Genomic DNA, 16,130 nt, shown 5'->3' with positions numbered 1-16,130 from the left:
ATAGAGCTGTTGCAATGTTTTTATGAGGGAACGAACCTAGCAAAGTACCTGACAGATAGTAAGCATTCACAGGTGAAGACACTGATGAAGCCCAGAGAGGTGATGCTAACTGCTCAAGGACACACAGCCAGTTCCTAGCAAAGCCAGCTGGGACTCCCACACTTGAAGCTCTCTCCACTGCCCCTCCTTGCCCCGGTATTCCACGTGGCTTTGCTACTGACATTAAGTTGTCCCTTCACTCTTAGCTTCTCCTCAAGGAGTTAACTCCCTATGATACAGCCCCTCACCACACCTTTTGCAACAGAACCCACATCTCCTCATGGTACTTCTGCCTTATTCCCCTGCCTCAGCAAATACATCTCATTAACCCCCTCCCTAAGCATCTTACATCTTAGATATGGACATTATCTAGTAGTACTCAACATTGCAGTAGACACACTCCTTTTTACATGGATAATGGACTTTACCATTCATGTACATCATACCCCTCTTTAGATTACCATATTAAGTGCTATAAGAATACTAAATTAAGGGCCACAAAAAAGTGGATTCTAATTCCGGCTCTTCCATAAGCTAAGTGTCTGCTCTGGAGAAGGCCTCTTCATGTACTTGGTCTTGCATTTTTCATGCATAAACATAGAGCAAGTGATTTTCCAGGCTCCTCCTAGCATCAAAGTTTGCTGATGATGCAGAAGAAGAGGGGGAGGCGGAGGGGGAGGGCTCACAGAGAATGAGCCCCAGCTTTGTACCAGGCACTGTGCCCTGTACTTTAACATTTTGGGCTCACTGAACCACCAGGGCCACCCTGTGAGAATGGATTATTAGCCCCATTTTACAGATGAAGGAACTGAGAGCAGACAAGTGATTTGCCCAGAGTCACCCAAGTACGTTTTAGCAGCATCAGAACGTATACTGGAATCAGATGATACTGGAAACCAAACTCTAAACCAATGATTCTCAAAGGATAGTTCCGGATGAACAACAACAGCATTACCTGGGAATTTAGTATAAATTTAAATTCTCAGGCTCCACCCTGACTCCTGACCACTGGGGATAGGTCCCCGCAAACCTTGGTTAACAAGCCCTCCAAGTGAATGTGATGCCTGTTCAAAGGTGAAGTCCAATGTTGCAAACCATTATGCTCTACTGTTCCCTTTCCCGATTCTTTCATCATATACATCTTATTATGTGCTCAAATATGCAGATAGCAACACAGCTCTGTAAACACAGCCTCAGTGTCTTTCTATTTGTGTCTCCAATTCTACCTTCAAATGTGCTGATTGCATAATTCTTCCCATGGAAACATCTCAGTATCTCTCATACACCCTTTTTTTTTTTTTCCAAGATTTTATTTATTTATTTATTTATTTGACAGAGACATACACAGCGAGAGAGGGAACCCAAGCAGAGGGAGTGGGAGAGGGAGAAGCAGGCCTCCTGCTGAGCAAGGAGCCCCAATGCGGGGCTCAATCCCAGCACCCCAGGACCATAACCCGACAGGACCCCAGGACCAGGACTCGAAGACAGATGCTAAACGACTGAGCCACCTAGGCACCCCTCTCATACACCCTTTAAGTGCTTTACTGTAACTGCCTTCATTTAGGTTTGCAAGCTATTCTAAGCCTTAAGGTGGTGGTTCCCGTCTAGCCGAAGGAGCAGACATGAATGATTACACCCAGGCAGGGATATGTGCTTGGAGGGATGTAGGAAGCAGCGGCATTCGATTCTAAAGCAGCGCGAAATGAACAAAGAAGGTGAGGATTTTTTCCATACAGAAGCAATGCTTGGGTAGAGTTTCCAACATGAACAAGAAGAATAATTATTGTTATTGTGGGGATATTTTTGTTTGAATCTTAGTTCTTTTTTTGAAAAAAAAATCGAACAGAAAGAAAATCTTTTCACCAAGTCAGAGATTTTAGCTACTCCCCCTCCCCCGCCACGATAAATTAAGAAAAGACCTTAAAATAGAGACTCCAGTTTTAACCACCTCCCCTCTGAAAGCTCAGGGGGGGTGGCTGAGGTAAGAATGGGGGGTTGGGGAGCATCAGGAGGAAGCATTGAGAATCAGATGGGGTGAACCAAGTTTGGAAGGATAAGGCATCAATAAAGACAGATGAGGGCACCCGTTCCAGGCAGTTTAGCAATGCTATAGGGAGGAGCAATTGAGAGCAGGGAGTGGTTCATTTGTGAAGATCTGGGTTCAAGTCCTGCTCTCCTTTGACTAGCAGATTGACCTTGACTATGTCACCCAAGGAGCTCAAGTGTTGTATTTTTCACTCAGTTACACACTTAAGATACTGTTCTCTACTTCAGAGTTTAGTGCGGGGGGGGGCAGTTAAAATACATAACTGCTGTAATTTATGCATTATTCTGTGATTATTTATGTTGTTACTAACATGGCTGTTGTCCCAGGAGAAGACATGAAATGTGAAGGCGTTAAGTAGCAGGTGGGACAGAGCGTAGCCACTTACGACTTGCGGAATTCGCGGGATATGGAAATAGCAGGGTTAACCAGACGCCCACCAGGGCAGCAAGCAGGGTTAACCAGACGCACACCAGGGCAGCATGGCAGTATCACAACAATGGAATTGTCTGTTTTTGCAGGAAAGTGTGCGTGGGAGGAGGGACTGAAGATCATGGCCAGACCAAGCAGCTTAGTTGCTCGGACTTGACGGAGGCAACTGGATTTACCCCAGAAGCTACTGTGTTACTCTGCTCTAGTCTGCCGCCGTTAAAAAAAATACCACAGGCGAGTGGGTTAAACAACAGAAGTTTATTTTCTCCCAGTTCTATAAGCTAGACATTCATGGTCAAGGTGCCATCAGGGTTGGTTTCCGGTTTGGCCTCTCTTCCTGGTTTGCAAATGGCCACTTCATTGTGTCTAAGTGGCCTTTTCTCTGCGCGGACACGTTCTCTGGTGTCTCCTCCTCCTCCTCTTCTTTTTTAAAGATTTTATTTATTTACAGAGAAAAAGAGAGAACACAAGCAGGGGGAGCAGGAAAAGGCGAGACAGACTCCCCACTGAGCAGGGAGCCCAACACAGGGCCTGATCCCAGGACCCTGAGATCATGACCTGAGCCAAAGGCAGACACAGCCCACTGAGCCACCCAGGCGCACCATCTCCTCTTTTTCTTCTAAGGACATCAGTCCTATTGGATCAGGCCCCCACCTTTATGACCTCATTTACCCTTAATTACCTCCTTTAAGGGACCATCTCCAAATACAGCAGAGTGGAACTTAGGGCTTCAATACATGAATGTTGGGGGACACGAATCCATGCTGTCCCACGGAGGGACTCTAAGGACAAGGGGCAAGAGTACCATGATCCGGTTTGCCTTTCCCTTAAGTCCGTTTCTAGCCGTCCCCGTGGTGGGTGGTGGAGGTGGGGAGTGGAAACCAGCGCCGTTCAAGCTGTGGACTAGCAGGAGGCAGATGGAATGGCGGTCATGCGGGTGGAAAGGAGGGCACAGAGAATTAGAAGGGGGACTCACAGGAAATGTGACTGCCAGGAGGGACAGGGAGAGGCGGGTGGGGCTGGAGGGTCCAGTTCTAGGCAGGCTGAGTTGTCGGGCTGGGGGGCACCCAAGGGGAAGCGTCCAGGAGCCCGGACTCCGCAGACACTCAGGCTGGGGTCTGAGACACGGACAATCTCAGTAGCAGATTCCGAGCGCAGTCGCAAGCCTCCTGAACATCTATTCCAGGCCGAAAAGAGCCCACGCGCCACCCTGCAAAACCTTCTCGTCACAACTGTGAAAACCTCAAACACCAACAGCCTAGGGCAGACGCGCGTTAGCCTAGGTCTAGTTTGTTTTTCCAGTTTAAGGTGCCCCCTTCCTTCCATTCCTCTTCCTCCACACCCCCCCCCATGCCTTTCCCCTGGGGCAAGCCCATCAACGTCTCTCCAACACGCTTCTGATCACTTCCTGCCTTTCTCCTCCCTCCCCTGTGTACCTCTTCCTCGGTCTGCATCGTACTTCCCCCTCCCCATGCACATCTCCACTCTTCATTTTCTTCTTTCTTTCCTGCTAATGGTCCCCACCCTGTGGAGCCCATCCAAGGGGGCCTTCCCACACCCGCCCCCATTGCTGAAGGTGTATTTGCCATGTCTCCCTGTCGGGACTAGCCCTTCTTCCCTCATGGCCAGTCCAGACCCCTCCTTCTCCACGTGCATCTCTCCCTTCCCTGAAACACAGGAGCCTTGGAAGCAAGGACAACTTCCCTGGGCGCAGCACAGCACAGTCTGGTCAGAAAGAATCTAGGTCTGTGGGGGCAAAGGGAGCCACCCAGAGCCAAAGGTGGTGGCTCAGTGGCTAAACCACAGAAGCTGATCCGACACTCAGTCCAGGACTCGTCCTGAGACACCTGGGAACCGACACCACAGGCGTCTAGGGCCACACAGACCCCCACTCTCTCACCTCAGCCGGGCTGTCCTGGGGCCCTCCTCACCATCTCCTGCCCGTGCCCTACCACCCTCCCTGAGGATCAGGCCGCCAAGCTTTCCTGCCCTCCGGCCCCCAGCCCGTGGTCCTGCCCTGCTCTCCGGCTGTGCACCGTCCTGGTCCCCACCAGGCCCCTTCCACGCCCAGTCAAGGGTTTTCAAGGGACTTGTGTTCAGGGAGGTCAGCTCAACATCCTGGAGTCCGCTCAGCCCAGCCCAGCCCAGCGTCGCTCGGGATCTCCAAAAGCAGAGTTCCCGTCTTTAACAGGGAGGAGGTAGCCTGTGGGAAAGAACTGCTAACACCGGGCAGTGGGGAGGATGGGAACCCTGCCAAGACGGGGGTTTCCATGTGCGGTGTTGGGTCACGTCTCTGAAAGGACTCCCCTTGAAGAAAGCCTCCTCCTTCCACTGCGCCAGTGTTGCTGGGGCTTACTGGTAGGAATTTAGACCATGTTTTTATACAGCACAGTGGGCCATGTGAGGAGTGAGGATAAGTGGGTGACCAGGGGGCCGACCCCGCCCTGGGGCAGACGCCCCAAGGACAGACCCATCTGGAGTCACATGCCCATTAGGGTTCTCAGGTGGGAACCCCAGAGCCCTGGTCCTGGACTTGGAGCTACTGGGGAATTCTCCCTGGGATCAACTTCCTTTTGCATCTATCACTAAACCCACCATTAACAGTACGTTGCGGGGGGAGGAGGTGTACTCATTTCTATTTCCAGAATTCGTGATTAGGGCGCATAATTTAGAAAAAAGATGCTAAGTATCCCATGTCCTGAAGAGCCACAGTTGGAGCCCAGTGCCCTCCCCGAGGAGAGCATGATACTTGAAGCAACCCTGCGACCAGCTACCCTTCCCCGTTCCAGTCCACAAAGGGCGTGGGAAGAGCGAGGGAGAGCGGAATCCCTGCATTGCTTCCTCTCCTTCTCCTAGCAGCTGGAGAAGCTGGGAGACTCCTGGAGAACTGCCCCTGGAGATCTAGGCCAGCTGCCGGCCGGACACCTCATTTGGCCTTTGGAAGTCTGTGAGGTAACAGGCTTGCTGACCAGCCTCTCCCCAGCAAGGCAGGGGAGAGGCAGGGAGAGGCAGAGCCAAGACAGGAGGCACTGAGGGTCAACCTGCTCCAGGGAAATGAGATGTGATTTCCCAGGGGTGAATGGGCACCACAGAGGCAAACGAGGCCTGAACCCTTAAAACCGCAGGCAGGCTCCTGAGAAGGAAGCAGACATGGGGTAGGGCAGTGTGGGAGGTGTGGAAGAGGTCAAGCCAGGGCTGACTGTCCCATGGAAAGGCCCTGTGCATCGGGGAGGCTCCCACTCTAGGACCTGACATGGGCCCCCCTCCGAGAGCCAGCACTGGGGCACCTGCACACGGAGGTGGGGGCTACCACGGTAACCTGAGAGGCCTCCACCGGGAACAGAGGAAGACGGCTGTTTTCTGCTAAGGAGCCCTTACGGGTTTCCTCTCCCTCCTTCACTACCCATCCCTGGAAGAGCTGAGTCCTGAGAAAGCCCAGGGGGCATGGTCTCAGAGCCTGCTGGGACCCTGCTCTCCAGCCAGCAGTCACGTGCCCGCTCAAGGGGGTGCTGGGGCAGCAGGGAGGGGTGGGGGAACAGGATCTAAATCGAGCTGGAGACTGAGGTTTGGTAATGGGCAGAACTGAGCTTTTAAACAAGGGAAGTGGCCAGTAGTTGTCCTAAGGGATCCAGGGCACCATGGAAAGAAGGTGCCGAAAATAGTGAGCCCAGAGGACATAGTTTACCTTTGTCCCCAGGGCCCTGATTTCCTCATGGCAAGGGGGGTGGCGGCTGTCTACCCTCACTGAGCTCTCAAGCACCTGGGATCCTCCGTCACCAGAGACGCAGCTTCCAGGTGGTGGCAGAGGGGGCGTTGAGAGCTCACAGGAGGGAAGGTATCTTCCCGCTGCTTCACAAACGTGGTCTACCAGAAGCCATGAGACAATGTAGAAATTGCAAATTTTTAATCCATATGGAGAAGAAAACACAGAGATAATCTATGTTGTGACAGACACCGGAGTTCACTAAGTATTTCTAATTCTACTCTGGGTACTTACCAGCTGTCTTGGAGTTAGGTGGGAACCATGTGGTTTGCTTTTAGTCAATGACATGTGGGCCGAGTGACATGTCACTTCCAGATGGAAGCTTTAGGAACCAGCGTACAATTTACCACGTGTCCCCCACGTCCCCCTTTTCTGCCACCACCATCGTGGAGGGTGGAGCCTCTCTCTGCCTGGGTCCCTGAGTGAGGACAAGAAGGAGGAGCGCCCCCTGCTGACGTCTCATGGATAAGTTGCAGGAATGAGAAGAACACCTTTGGGATTGAAGACCTTGAGGGCTGTGGGTGTCTGTTACTGCAGCTGACGGTGGTCTCTCCTCTACGTCAAAGCTGTGGCTAGGAAGACCCCCCTCCCCGCAAGGGGACCTTCACAGCGTGTCCCTTGTTTAAGGGAAAGGGGCGGTGCTGGTGGGGGAAGGACTGAGGCAGCGCTGGTGAGGTACTGGCTGGGGATGACGGGGAAGCGTAGAAGGAACTGGCCAGAGCGCTCACCCAGATTTGCTAAGAAACAACAGGAGGAACCTGTGTCATGTATTTTGCACCCCATTCAGAGGGCAGGCATGCAGCTAAGGCCGTGAGCGTTCTCTGTGTGGATTCATGGAGGTCACGCAAAGGGGCGTAGTGGTCCAGGCTGCAGGCAGGAGGGCTGGAGTTCCTGGCACTGCCCAGAAAAGGTCAGCTTTCCCCAGTCCCCACCTGCACAATGGAACAGAAGGCCAGTGCCACAGAGCAGAAGATGGGCGTGCTGAGAAGGTCTGCAACCACGCTTGTGGCCTTGGGGGTCATTCAGGAACTTGGGAGCAAACGGCCAGGTGACCAGGCTGGCTCTCTCTGGGTTTTTTTCTACAAGGCGTGGGTGCTGCCCGCTTCCCCTCTTCCCTGGGTCCCCTAGAGAAGCAGGGGTGTATACCAGCCTACAGGTCCCTCCCCAGATGGCAGCACAGGCCCAGCGACACCCCTCTCCTCACATCCTAACTAAAAATGTCCTCGCTCTTTCCCTCCCCTCAGAGGCCAGGTGTGGTGGCTAGGTGTGGCTCAGGAGCGTCTTGGTGAAGGAAGAAACAGGATGGGTCTATCTTTTCCTTGACTGCTACTGATAATGGTCCTCCCGTCCTTGGGGAAAGCAGAGGAAGGCTGAACGGGGCTGCAGGTGGGCCCCGCACTCACGCGCGAGCTCAGACTCTCTGCCGGAGGCTTGGTCTGCCCTAAGTCTCCCACTGACGTCCCACATGCGCAGATGCCTCCCCTTTTTCTCTCCCCCAAATCCCTGAAGCCTATGGGAAGCCTCAGCAAACCAGGGGGCTTTTACTGAGACTCTAAACACCTCAGAGTAAAACACACTCAGAGCTGAATGCAACCACCTGGGCCCTGGGATTGGGGGGGAGAATTGGGGGGCAAGAGGGGAGAGGCTGCTGTTCTAGCGCCTCAAGGAGGGCAGCCGGGAGTGGGCAGGAAAGCCGCGGGTGATGCCACCAGCAAGTCACCGACCTCCAGAGTGTGATTCTTATGAAATGGAGAGAAAGATGCGTCTCGCTGGGCTGTGGGGATAAACGGGATAGGGCGCGTAGACAGCGCGCTGGAGCCGGGGGCGATCCTGGAGACTCGGTGTCAGCACTAAACCCACGTGATGACATGCACGGGTGACCTTCCTTCCCAGGAGCACTTAGCTGCATAAAGGGGTAGGGGAGGGTTTTCAAGAGGAATTACCTTCTTTCTGTTTGCTGGCAAAGGACAGAAGGGCAGAGTGTGGCAAAGGAAATTCTGGAGAAGGTTCTCAGAGGGTGGTGGGGAAGCCATTTCCAGGGACAGCCCGCCCCTTTGTGTGGGGAGGGGAGGAAAGGAAGAGATGCCAGTATACTTGAGAACATCTAGAGCCTCCCCTCGGCGGCCAGTCGAAGCCCCCCAGCAATGTGGACCAGGCCAGCAGCCTCAACCCGAGTAGGTACCCCAGAGATGGCATGAACCCCTTGGGGAGTCTGCACCCTCTCTGCAGCTGCTTCCCACCTGGGGTCCTGAGACCGGAAGTATGGCCGATGTCCCCACCCCTGCCAGCCTGAAGCCACGGAGCGGGCTTCCACCCCCCAGAGCCCGGCCCCCACAGCATGGCCTGCAACACTGCCGACCTTCTGGTGATGGGTTTGGGGGGGGGGGGCAGCTGTACAAAGATGTACAGACATGGGAGGTGAAGGCCAAAGGGATCAATGTCCTCATAGCAAAGCAGGCCGACACCTCTCAGCCACTTCAGGGTTCCCTTCTCATCTGACAACTCGGACTTCCTAGAATCAGAGCACCAGGGAAAACCACCAAACTTTTACCAAAAAGAAACTTTTCTATCAGGGGAAGCCACCCAAAGAAAGAGGCAAGAGCTACCAAGGTTTACTCATTTTTATTTTTTATAAAACAAGCTACAAATACCTCCCTCTGTCCTCACAAAGGCAAGCCACACAACACAGCCCACACGTGTGAGAGAGAAGATCCAGGGTCGGGGAGGAGGAGTTCTGAATTTCCACAGAGGGGCGCCCTCTCTGTGTTTTCATGCTTCCCCCAGGCCCAGGAAAGGGACTGGGGCCTCCTGGAAGGTCCATCCTGCTCTAGCACGCTGTGTTATCTGGTCCAGGCCAATCGCTGGGGGCGGGGGTTGGGGGAGGCGCTCTCTTTCCTCCTTACCACGTGGGGATGGGGCCTCCAGTCACCCCTGAGACAACCTCTTGGACTTGCTCAAGAACCTTCTCTAGCTTGAGGCCCCACCAGAGCATGTCCTGAGGAGGCTGTGCTGCCCCCAACTCTGCCCCTGGGCCCTCCCCGAGCGGAGCCGTGAGTGGGCTGGTGCTTCTGGTGCCAATGCCTTCCAGACCGGAAATAAGTGCACCCACCTCACCGTCTGCTGAGGTGGGTGCACTTATGGGAATGCTGGGTGGGATACAAGATGAGGCCAGAGTTCCAGAGTTCAGTTCCAGGACCAGTCTGATAGGGGCACCGGTCCTGGGCCGCCTGTCCTCCTTCGATGCTGCCACGGCTGCTCATGGGAAGAGACACTCAGTGTCACTTGTTGCTGTCTAATGGCTGTCTGAATGGGCACGGCCACCGGGCAGAGGAAGGCTGGGCAGGCTGCCGTGGAATCCCAGAAACATGTCTGTGAAAGGTGAGGCCTGGATTTCCCCCTAGTTGGGTTATTAGCCCTACACTTCCAAGGGAGACAGAAGTTGAAGGCCCAGGATCAGGGTTGCTCTGGAACTGGCCTTGAGCCTAGAAGCCCTTAGGAGCATTTGAGGGAGAAGGAAAAAAATTTCAGTATTGGGTTAAAAAACAAATAGACCACTGAGTCACCAACAAGATGAGCAGTCGAGCTCCTCCCTCAGGCTTGTCATCACCACTGAGGACAGAATGGCCCGGGAGATACAGAGTGGAGGTGAAGACTGTCTGACCCCACCGCTGAGAGGGCCAGTCTTGGGAAGCCTTGCTTGTGCGTTTGCAGGGGGCTGGCAGCGCACTCATCAGTGCTGGCCTCTGTCCTCTTTCCTCCATGGCTTAAACATCGAACAGCTACGAAATAGAAGGCCCCACTGTCTCTTTTTCTTCTTTGCCTCCCTTCTCGTGCTTTACAGAGTAGACGCTAAACATGGGCGAAAATGTTTCAAATGACCTAATGCAAATCGTCTGGGGATCGTGTGCTCAGTGGGTCACGAGGATCCTGGCATACCCACGGATGGATTCTGTTCTGGGCCGCCTGAGGGTCCAGAGAGTAGGACCATGTGGGCATGTGAGAACGGGTGCCTGTGCTGGCTACTGACCTCCCCCCAGGGGGCATCTCCATCTGTCCCCCAAACAAACCTCCCTTGAGAAGGCCAAGTGCCCAGTGACCTGCCAGTTCTGACGGCTAAAGCAAGGGCCGGACCCTCCTCCCCCCAGAAAAGATCCAACAGAGCCTACAATATCATCGTAGGGCTCCCGCCTTTATGCACACAAGGGTTGGCCTCCAAATGGAATCCAGGTGGGCTGGGGATACAGTCCTGGGGTCTAGAAATCGGGGCCATGTGTCCACAGCCCCTACAAGGGGAGCAGGAAGAGGGAGGGGAATGAACAAACAGCAATGCCAACGCCTGTACAAAAGAACTATACAATTTACATATATATTTATGTACAGTATATAAATCTCTTTCTTCTCAGTCCCAGCAACAAACACCCTCCCGCCCACCCACCCCACAACAAAACCCCTCAAAGTTGTCAGTAGCAAATCCAAAAACTTACAATAAGAGAGAGAATAAACAGTCTTTTTCCCTTTCCTTTTCCCACTGGTATTAGATACTGGTGTTTAAAAATGAAACCCAAAAGAACACGCGCAAATCAGAGTTATCGAAAGTGCAAACACGGTGGGCACCAACCACTTATGTCACACGGGATGCAGCCGGGCCAGGGGAGCTGGGGAAGGTTTGGAGTCGGGCGGTCCATCCTGCCTCCCTGCTCTCTCCACCTGCCCTTTGGTTTTCTGCTCCTTAGACGAGGCGTCCTACTGGGAAAGGGAAGCAGAAGCAAGACGTCAGAGGTGGGCCAACCGCACACATCCATTTCCTCACAAGAGCAGCCTGTTAGAGACGGGCTGGGCAGGATGCAGGGAGCCCAGGCTTACAGGTAAGCCCGTGTTTCACCAACCCATCCTTTGCCATGGAGCACCATGGAGCACCACTGTGGCCCCTGAAGCAAGTCTGGCATTCCAGAGAATGAGGCCTTGCCCAGGAAGCGCGGCTGGGGGAATGCAGTCCCTGTGGGCCATTCGACTCCCAGACACTAGCCGTTCAACCTGTGAGAGGCAGGCGTGGCTTTATACTCGGGGATGGCGGAGCCTTGTAGCACGAACCAATCTTTCCCTGTGTCCCCAGCAAACAAAAATGGAAAATGGGAGCCTAGGTAACTTGGCCAGCTCCTCCACTCAGGCCAGACTACCATTGCTGCATTTAGGGGGCCCACGGAGGGGACCCCAGAAAGAAGGCGACTTACTGAATGGGTTTGGACCGGCTCATTTTCCCTGGGGGACGCTGCTGAGATTACCACCTGCAACAAACAGGAACATATGACACTCAGGGGGCCTTGACCCAGAGAACTGGTGGGGCGGGGCTTCGTCTGTGCCTGGGTAGCTGTTTCCTCCAGTCCCGGGAATGAAGAATGGACTCAGGAGAGAGAGACTGTGTGGCCGTGCTTCCTGTTCTGTGGGTGTTGTCCCTCTTCTGCCTGCATGAAGCCGCCGCTGACCAGCACCTTTAAACAAAGTCCCTTTTCCGTAAGGCCAGGCCCTCACTGGAGCGCCTCTCTGAAATCCCCCAGCTATTAGCTAAGAAGGGTTCTGATGCCGATGGACATTTGCATGACCTTCCTGGGTCCCGGTTCTCCATGTCACAGAATGTCAGGGGTGGAGGGAGCCTTAGTGACCATCTGGTCCCGCCCCTTCACCCAGCAAATCTGGAAACTAGGGCTTGGCGCAATTGCATGAGTTAACCAAGGCCCAAGCCTCGTTCGGCTAACACCCACTCTGCCCCATAGGGTGCTGATGGGTCTTGAAGACTCCTGTAGGGCCCAGGGCTCCTCGAGGAGGAGTGGGAGCTGGGCCAGCTCCGCGTGATCCCGGGAGGCTGCGTGACATTGCGTACCTACCATAATCCCGCTGGGCCAGTCTATAGAATGAGAATTGGGGTCACAGCTGTGCCGCCCCTGCTCTGCCTCTCACAGGGCTGCCTTGAGGACGGACTGAATTCATAAAGTGGAGAAAGGGCTTTGAAAAGCGTGAGGTGCTGCGGGAACCCACACCCACCCATAGGCCACGCAGAACCACAGCTCAAAGCTCCCATCTCCCCATTACGCTAACATTCCTAAGACCTGAGAGCAACAGAACCCCAGCTGGGGGGCGGGCCGGGGGCAGAAACTGAGATGTCCGATTTTACAGATGAGGAAACAAGCCTGGGAAGAGAGTGATGGGCCCGGGGACCAGCAGGTGGGCAGTGACAGAATCCCACCTGACTCAGAATCCCATCATTCATCTGCTCTGTCCAGTGGCAGCTTCTCTCAGTTGAGAGCAGGAAGAGTCACAGAAGGGGGGCGGGGAGGTGACTTAGTTGAGCCGCCGGGCCAAGCAGAGACTTGGGGAAAGGAAACACCCACCAGGGAAGATCCAGCCCTTGCTTGGGGAGGCTTAAGGCACTAATCCTTTACCTAAATCTCGTCATTTACCCTGCGGGGCAACTTTATATGATAGTTACAAAATGATCCAATCGTCCCCATGTTATGATGGGGGCACTGAGGCTTGAGATGGCATAGCTTTTATGTGTGAAGTGAACTCAGGCCTGGCTCTGCCCTCCCCAGCACCACGCTCTTAGGGGTGCAGGGGTGTGGGGGAGGAAAGGCCGGAACCCGGGGCACCCTTGGGCAAGGCCAAAGGGTGGGCTGGGATGTTTCACAAATGCAGGAACTAGTCTCCAGTCTGCCTGCCTCACAGAATGGTGACCACCACCCTGACCAGGACGGTTTATTCACTGAGGAGGACAAGCTAAGAAAGAAGGCCCGGCCCTTACAACATTTGACCCCTCATGCCAGGCGGACGGCTCGGCCTCCCAGTTCACAGTCTGCTGAGTAAAAATACCAGTGTTCATGAGGCATTTCCAGAAAATCTGGTCTCTGAGACCCAAAGCGACACTCTCCTAAACAGTGTGTGCTCCCCCAGTCCCCTGGAGCCCCCCACGGGGCCTGCAAGCCCCTCTCGGCCCACCAGAGGGCACCGCGTGTCACCAGATGGCCAATGCTGGGCCCAGGCCCCACATAACCTTCTACCCAAGTGGCTTTTCTGCCACTCCCCAGAGCAGAGGGCCCTAGGGAAGCTGCCTTCAGCCCGTGGGCGCGCTCCTCTACTACTACCAGTTTCTCCTGTGCATTCACCACAGACTGGGTTACCCGGCTAAGTGCCTCACAGGCACCATCTTGTTAAACCTTCACACCAAATCCATGAGGTAGATGTTATCATCTTCATTCTGCAGACAAGGAAACTGAGGCCAGAGAGTTTCGATGACTTGCCAGAAATTACAGGGCTAGCGAGTGGCAGAGCCGGGATTTAAAAGCCAGGTCTGGCCGACTCCGGAGCTTCTGTTCTTCACCCACAGCCCCGGCCCCGGCCTCCCCTACGCCTCCCATTAACGGTCCTTTCTCTGGCAGGAGAAAGCCCTCTGGGGGCCTCCCTGGGCAACTTGACACGAAAGCCTCGGCCGAGTCTGGGTGAGGAGGAGCAGGGCTCCCTAAATATCACATCCCAGGGGACAGGTTTCCTGGGTGCTCCCCTCAGGTCCTAGGTAGCAGCCAGCGTTGGCAGACCCTGGCATCTGGCAAGGCTTCAGAGAAAGGCCCGGAAGCCCTGATCTGCTGTGCAGACAAGAGGTCCCCACCCTCGGCCTCTCCTTGGCTTCTGTGTGGTGCGTAGACTAGAGGGGACTGAGGGCAGAGTCATTACAGACCTCTGTGAGTCCGTACCCCCTCGACCCCTCCATGCTCCTGTGGCTGGGCTCCACACTAACAGTGGGTGGGTTCCTCCAATACTGACCCTCTGCTCGTGCTCTGGGAGATGAGCGCAGACTCCAGGCTTTGCTAGAGCGGGTGGCCCCCTTACCCATGAGGTCATTGGGCGGATAGGAACGGAACGGTGCCATGCCCGGCGCTGGCAGGGACACTGGGAAGACCCCGCTACAGGGTGGGGATGCGGCTGCCCCCGGCAATAATCCTGAGAAGAACAGGAATGTTGAACTTGTATCCAGTTCCCTCACTGTCCCAGGGACTGGATAAATGTTTCCACTCACTGTCCCATTGAATCAGCACAACAGTCCTATGGGGTAAATACCCTGGTTATACCCATTGTACAGATGAAGAAACTGAAAGCCAGAACGGTTGTGTGGTTTATATACGGTGAAGGAGCGAGTCTGTAGCTGAGGCAGTCTTTGAGCCATGACATTGCTCTGCGTCCTGGGCGAACACACAGAGCCTCCTCGATCACACAGGAGGGGCCGGAGCAACGAGCTTGCTCCTCCAGGGTCACAGGCCCCAGAGGCAGGGCCAGAACCAGCTGTGGAGTGGGGAGGTCCCGAGACAGGGTCCCTAGTGGTCATTCATCCACTTCCTGGGCTACCCATTGGGTTCAATGTCAACTGAGGGTTAGTGCCAGGGAAAGCCCTTATGTTTTCTCCCTGGGCAAGCTCAGCTTTATCAAAGCTTCCACTTCAAATAAATTGGTATCACCCACCCAAACCCTTCACCTGCACTAGAGAACCACCCATCCTTTGGGTGCATCCAACTTGACATGTCCAGACCATACTGGTTGTCTCCCTGCCACCCCACGTGCTCTGCTCCTCCTTCCATGTCGCCCAACTCCGTAAACAGACCCCCCCGTCCAGTTGCCCGAGCCCACCTCCACCCCTCTATCCACTTGGTCACCAGAACCACAGCTCGAGCTATCTCAAATCCACTCGCTTCACCCCTGCTATGTCTCTGTCATCTCCCACCACAGCCTCCGGTGGGTGCCTTGCTCGTCTGCAAACCCATTTCCTGCACTGCAGCCTGAACGATTTTTTAAAGCAAAACCCATCCAGTCATTTCTCTGCCCCTGTGACAGCTCTCCATGGGCCTTATGAAGTTGAGACTCCCCCCTGCCTCCTGTCAGCCCCCGGCTGCTGCCACCTTCAAATATGCATTTCAGCCCCACCAACATCTTCCTCTACAATCAGTCCCTCGCCTCCAAGCCTGCACTCTTCAACTGCCGTAGCTGAGAACCCCCGCCCTCCCTGACGCCCTGGCTTGGCCATCTTGTCCCCGTGGCTCGGGTATCGGTTTAGACCAGGGCTCGGCAAACTTATCTGTCAAGGACTAGGTAGTAGATATTTTAGGCTTCGTGGGCCAAGTAGAGGCTGTCATTTGTTCTTCTTTGTTGAAAATTACATCCCTTTAAAAATATAAAAACCACCCTTAGCTCACAGGCCATATAAAGATAGGCCATGGACTAGATGGGGCCCCAGGGCCATGGCTGGTTAGGACATCACTTCCTGCACCAGGTTTTCCAAGGCCGCCTGCCCCTGAGCTAATTTAAGCGCTCCTACCCGTGTTCCTACAATACTCCACACTTGTTCTATCATGACAGAGATGATTAGGTTTCCACCCAAATCTGTGTTCTCCTCCTCTTCCTGGGCTCCCAGCCTTCCCTACTGTGGGGTGTGGCCTGGTGGCCGTTGCAACCCCAGGGATAGGAGAAGGGATGTGTCACTTCAGGACTGGCCCATAAAACTCCCCCACGGGCATGTGCACTGCTCTGTGCTTGACTCCCTCTGGCTGACCGGGAATGGAAATGACCCCCACGGTCACCTGGAAGCCCATAATAAAAATGACGAATCATTCTCGGCCGAGATCTCAGAGCGAGTGCACAGAGCAGTCTTCATTCCTATCTGTCCCCCTGGAACACACACACACACACACACACACACACACACACACACACACCATGACCCGGAATCACATGCTGAACTATCGCATGGGCAAGATGAACGAGTTTCTCCTGTGTTGAACCACAACATGCATGGGTCTCCTCGTTACGCAGCCT

At 54.4% G+C, this 16,130-nt stretch overlaps 1 protein-coding gene across 5 annotated transcripts in view; it reads right to left on the bottom strand.

Moving 5' to 3' along the window:
* Positions 1-9,937: 9,937 nt before the first annotated feature.
* SMOC1 (SPARC related modular calcium binding 1) overlaps positions 9,938-16,130 on the bottom strand; it is a 150,464-nt gene continuing 144,271 nt past the window's right edge. For 2 of the 5 annotated variants that reach the window (XM_046009035.1, XM_046009039.1), the window contains exons 12-13: positions 11,510-11,563; positions 9,938-11,024 (exon numbers count right to left, since the gene is read on the bottom strand). In XM_046009035.1, coding sequence (XP_045864991.1) covers positions 11,529-11,563 — 35 coding nt within the window. In that variant the 3' untranslated portion in view covers positions 9,938-11,024; positions 11,510-11,528. The remainder of the gene's footprint in view (positions 11,025-11,509; positions 11,564-16,130) is intronic. The other 3 variants (XM_046009036.1, XM_046009037.1, XM_046009038.1) reach the window with 3 other exon arrangements.

Source organism: Meles meles, chromosome 6 (genome assembly GCF_922984935.1).
Source record: "Meles meles chromosome 6, mMelMel3.1 paternal haplotype, whole genome shotgun sequence".
NCBI lineage: Eukaryota > Metazoa > Chordata > Mammalia > Carnivora > Mustelidae > Meles > Meles meles.
Note: the sequence above shows the minus strand (reverse complement) of the source record. Positions and strands in the feature narration are given on the sequence as shown.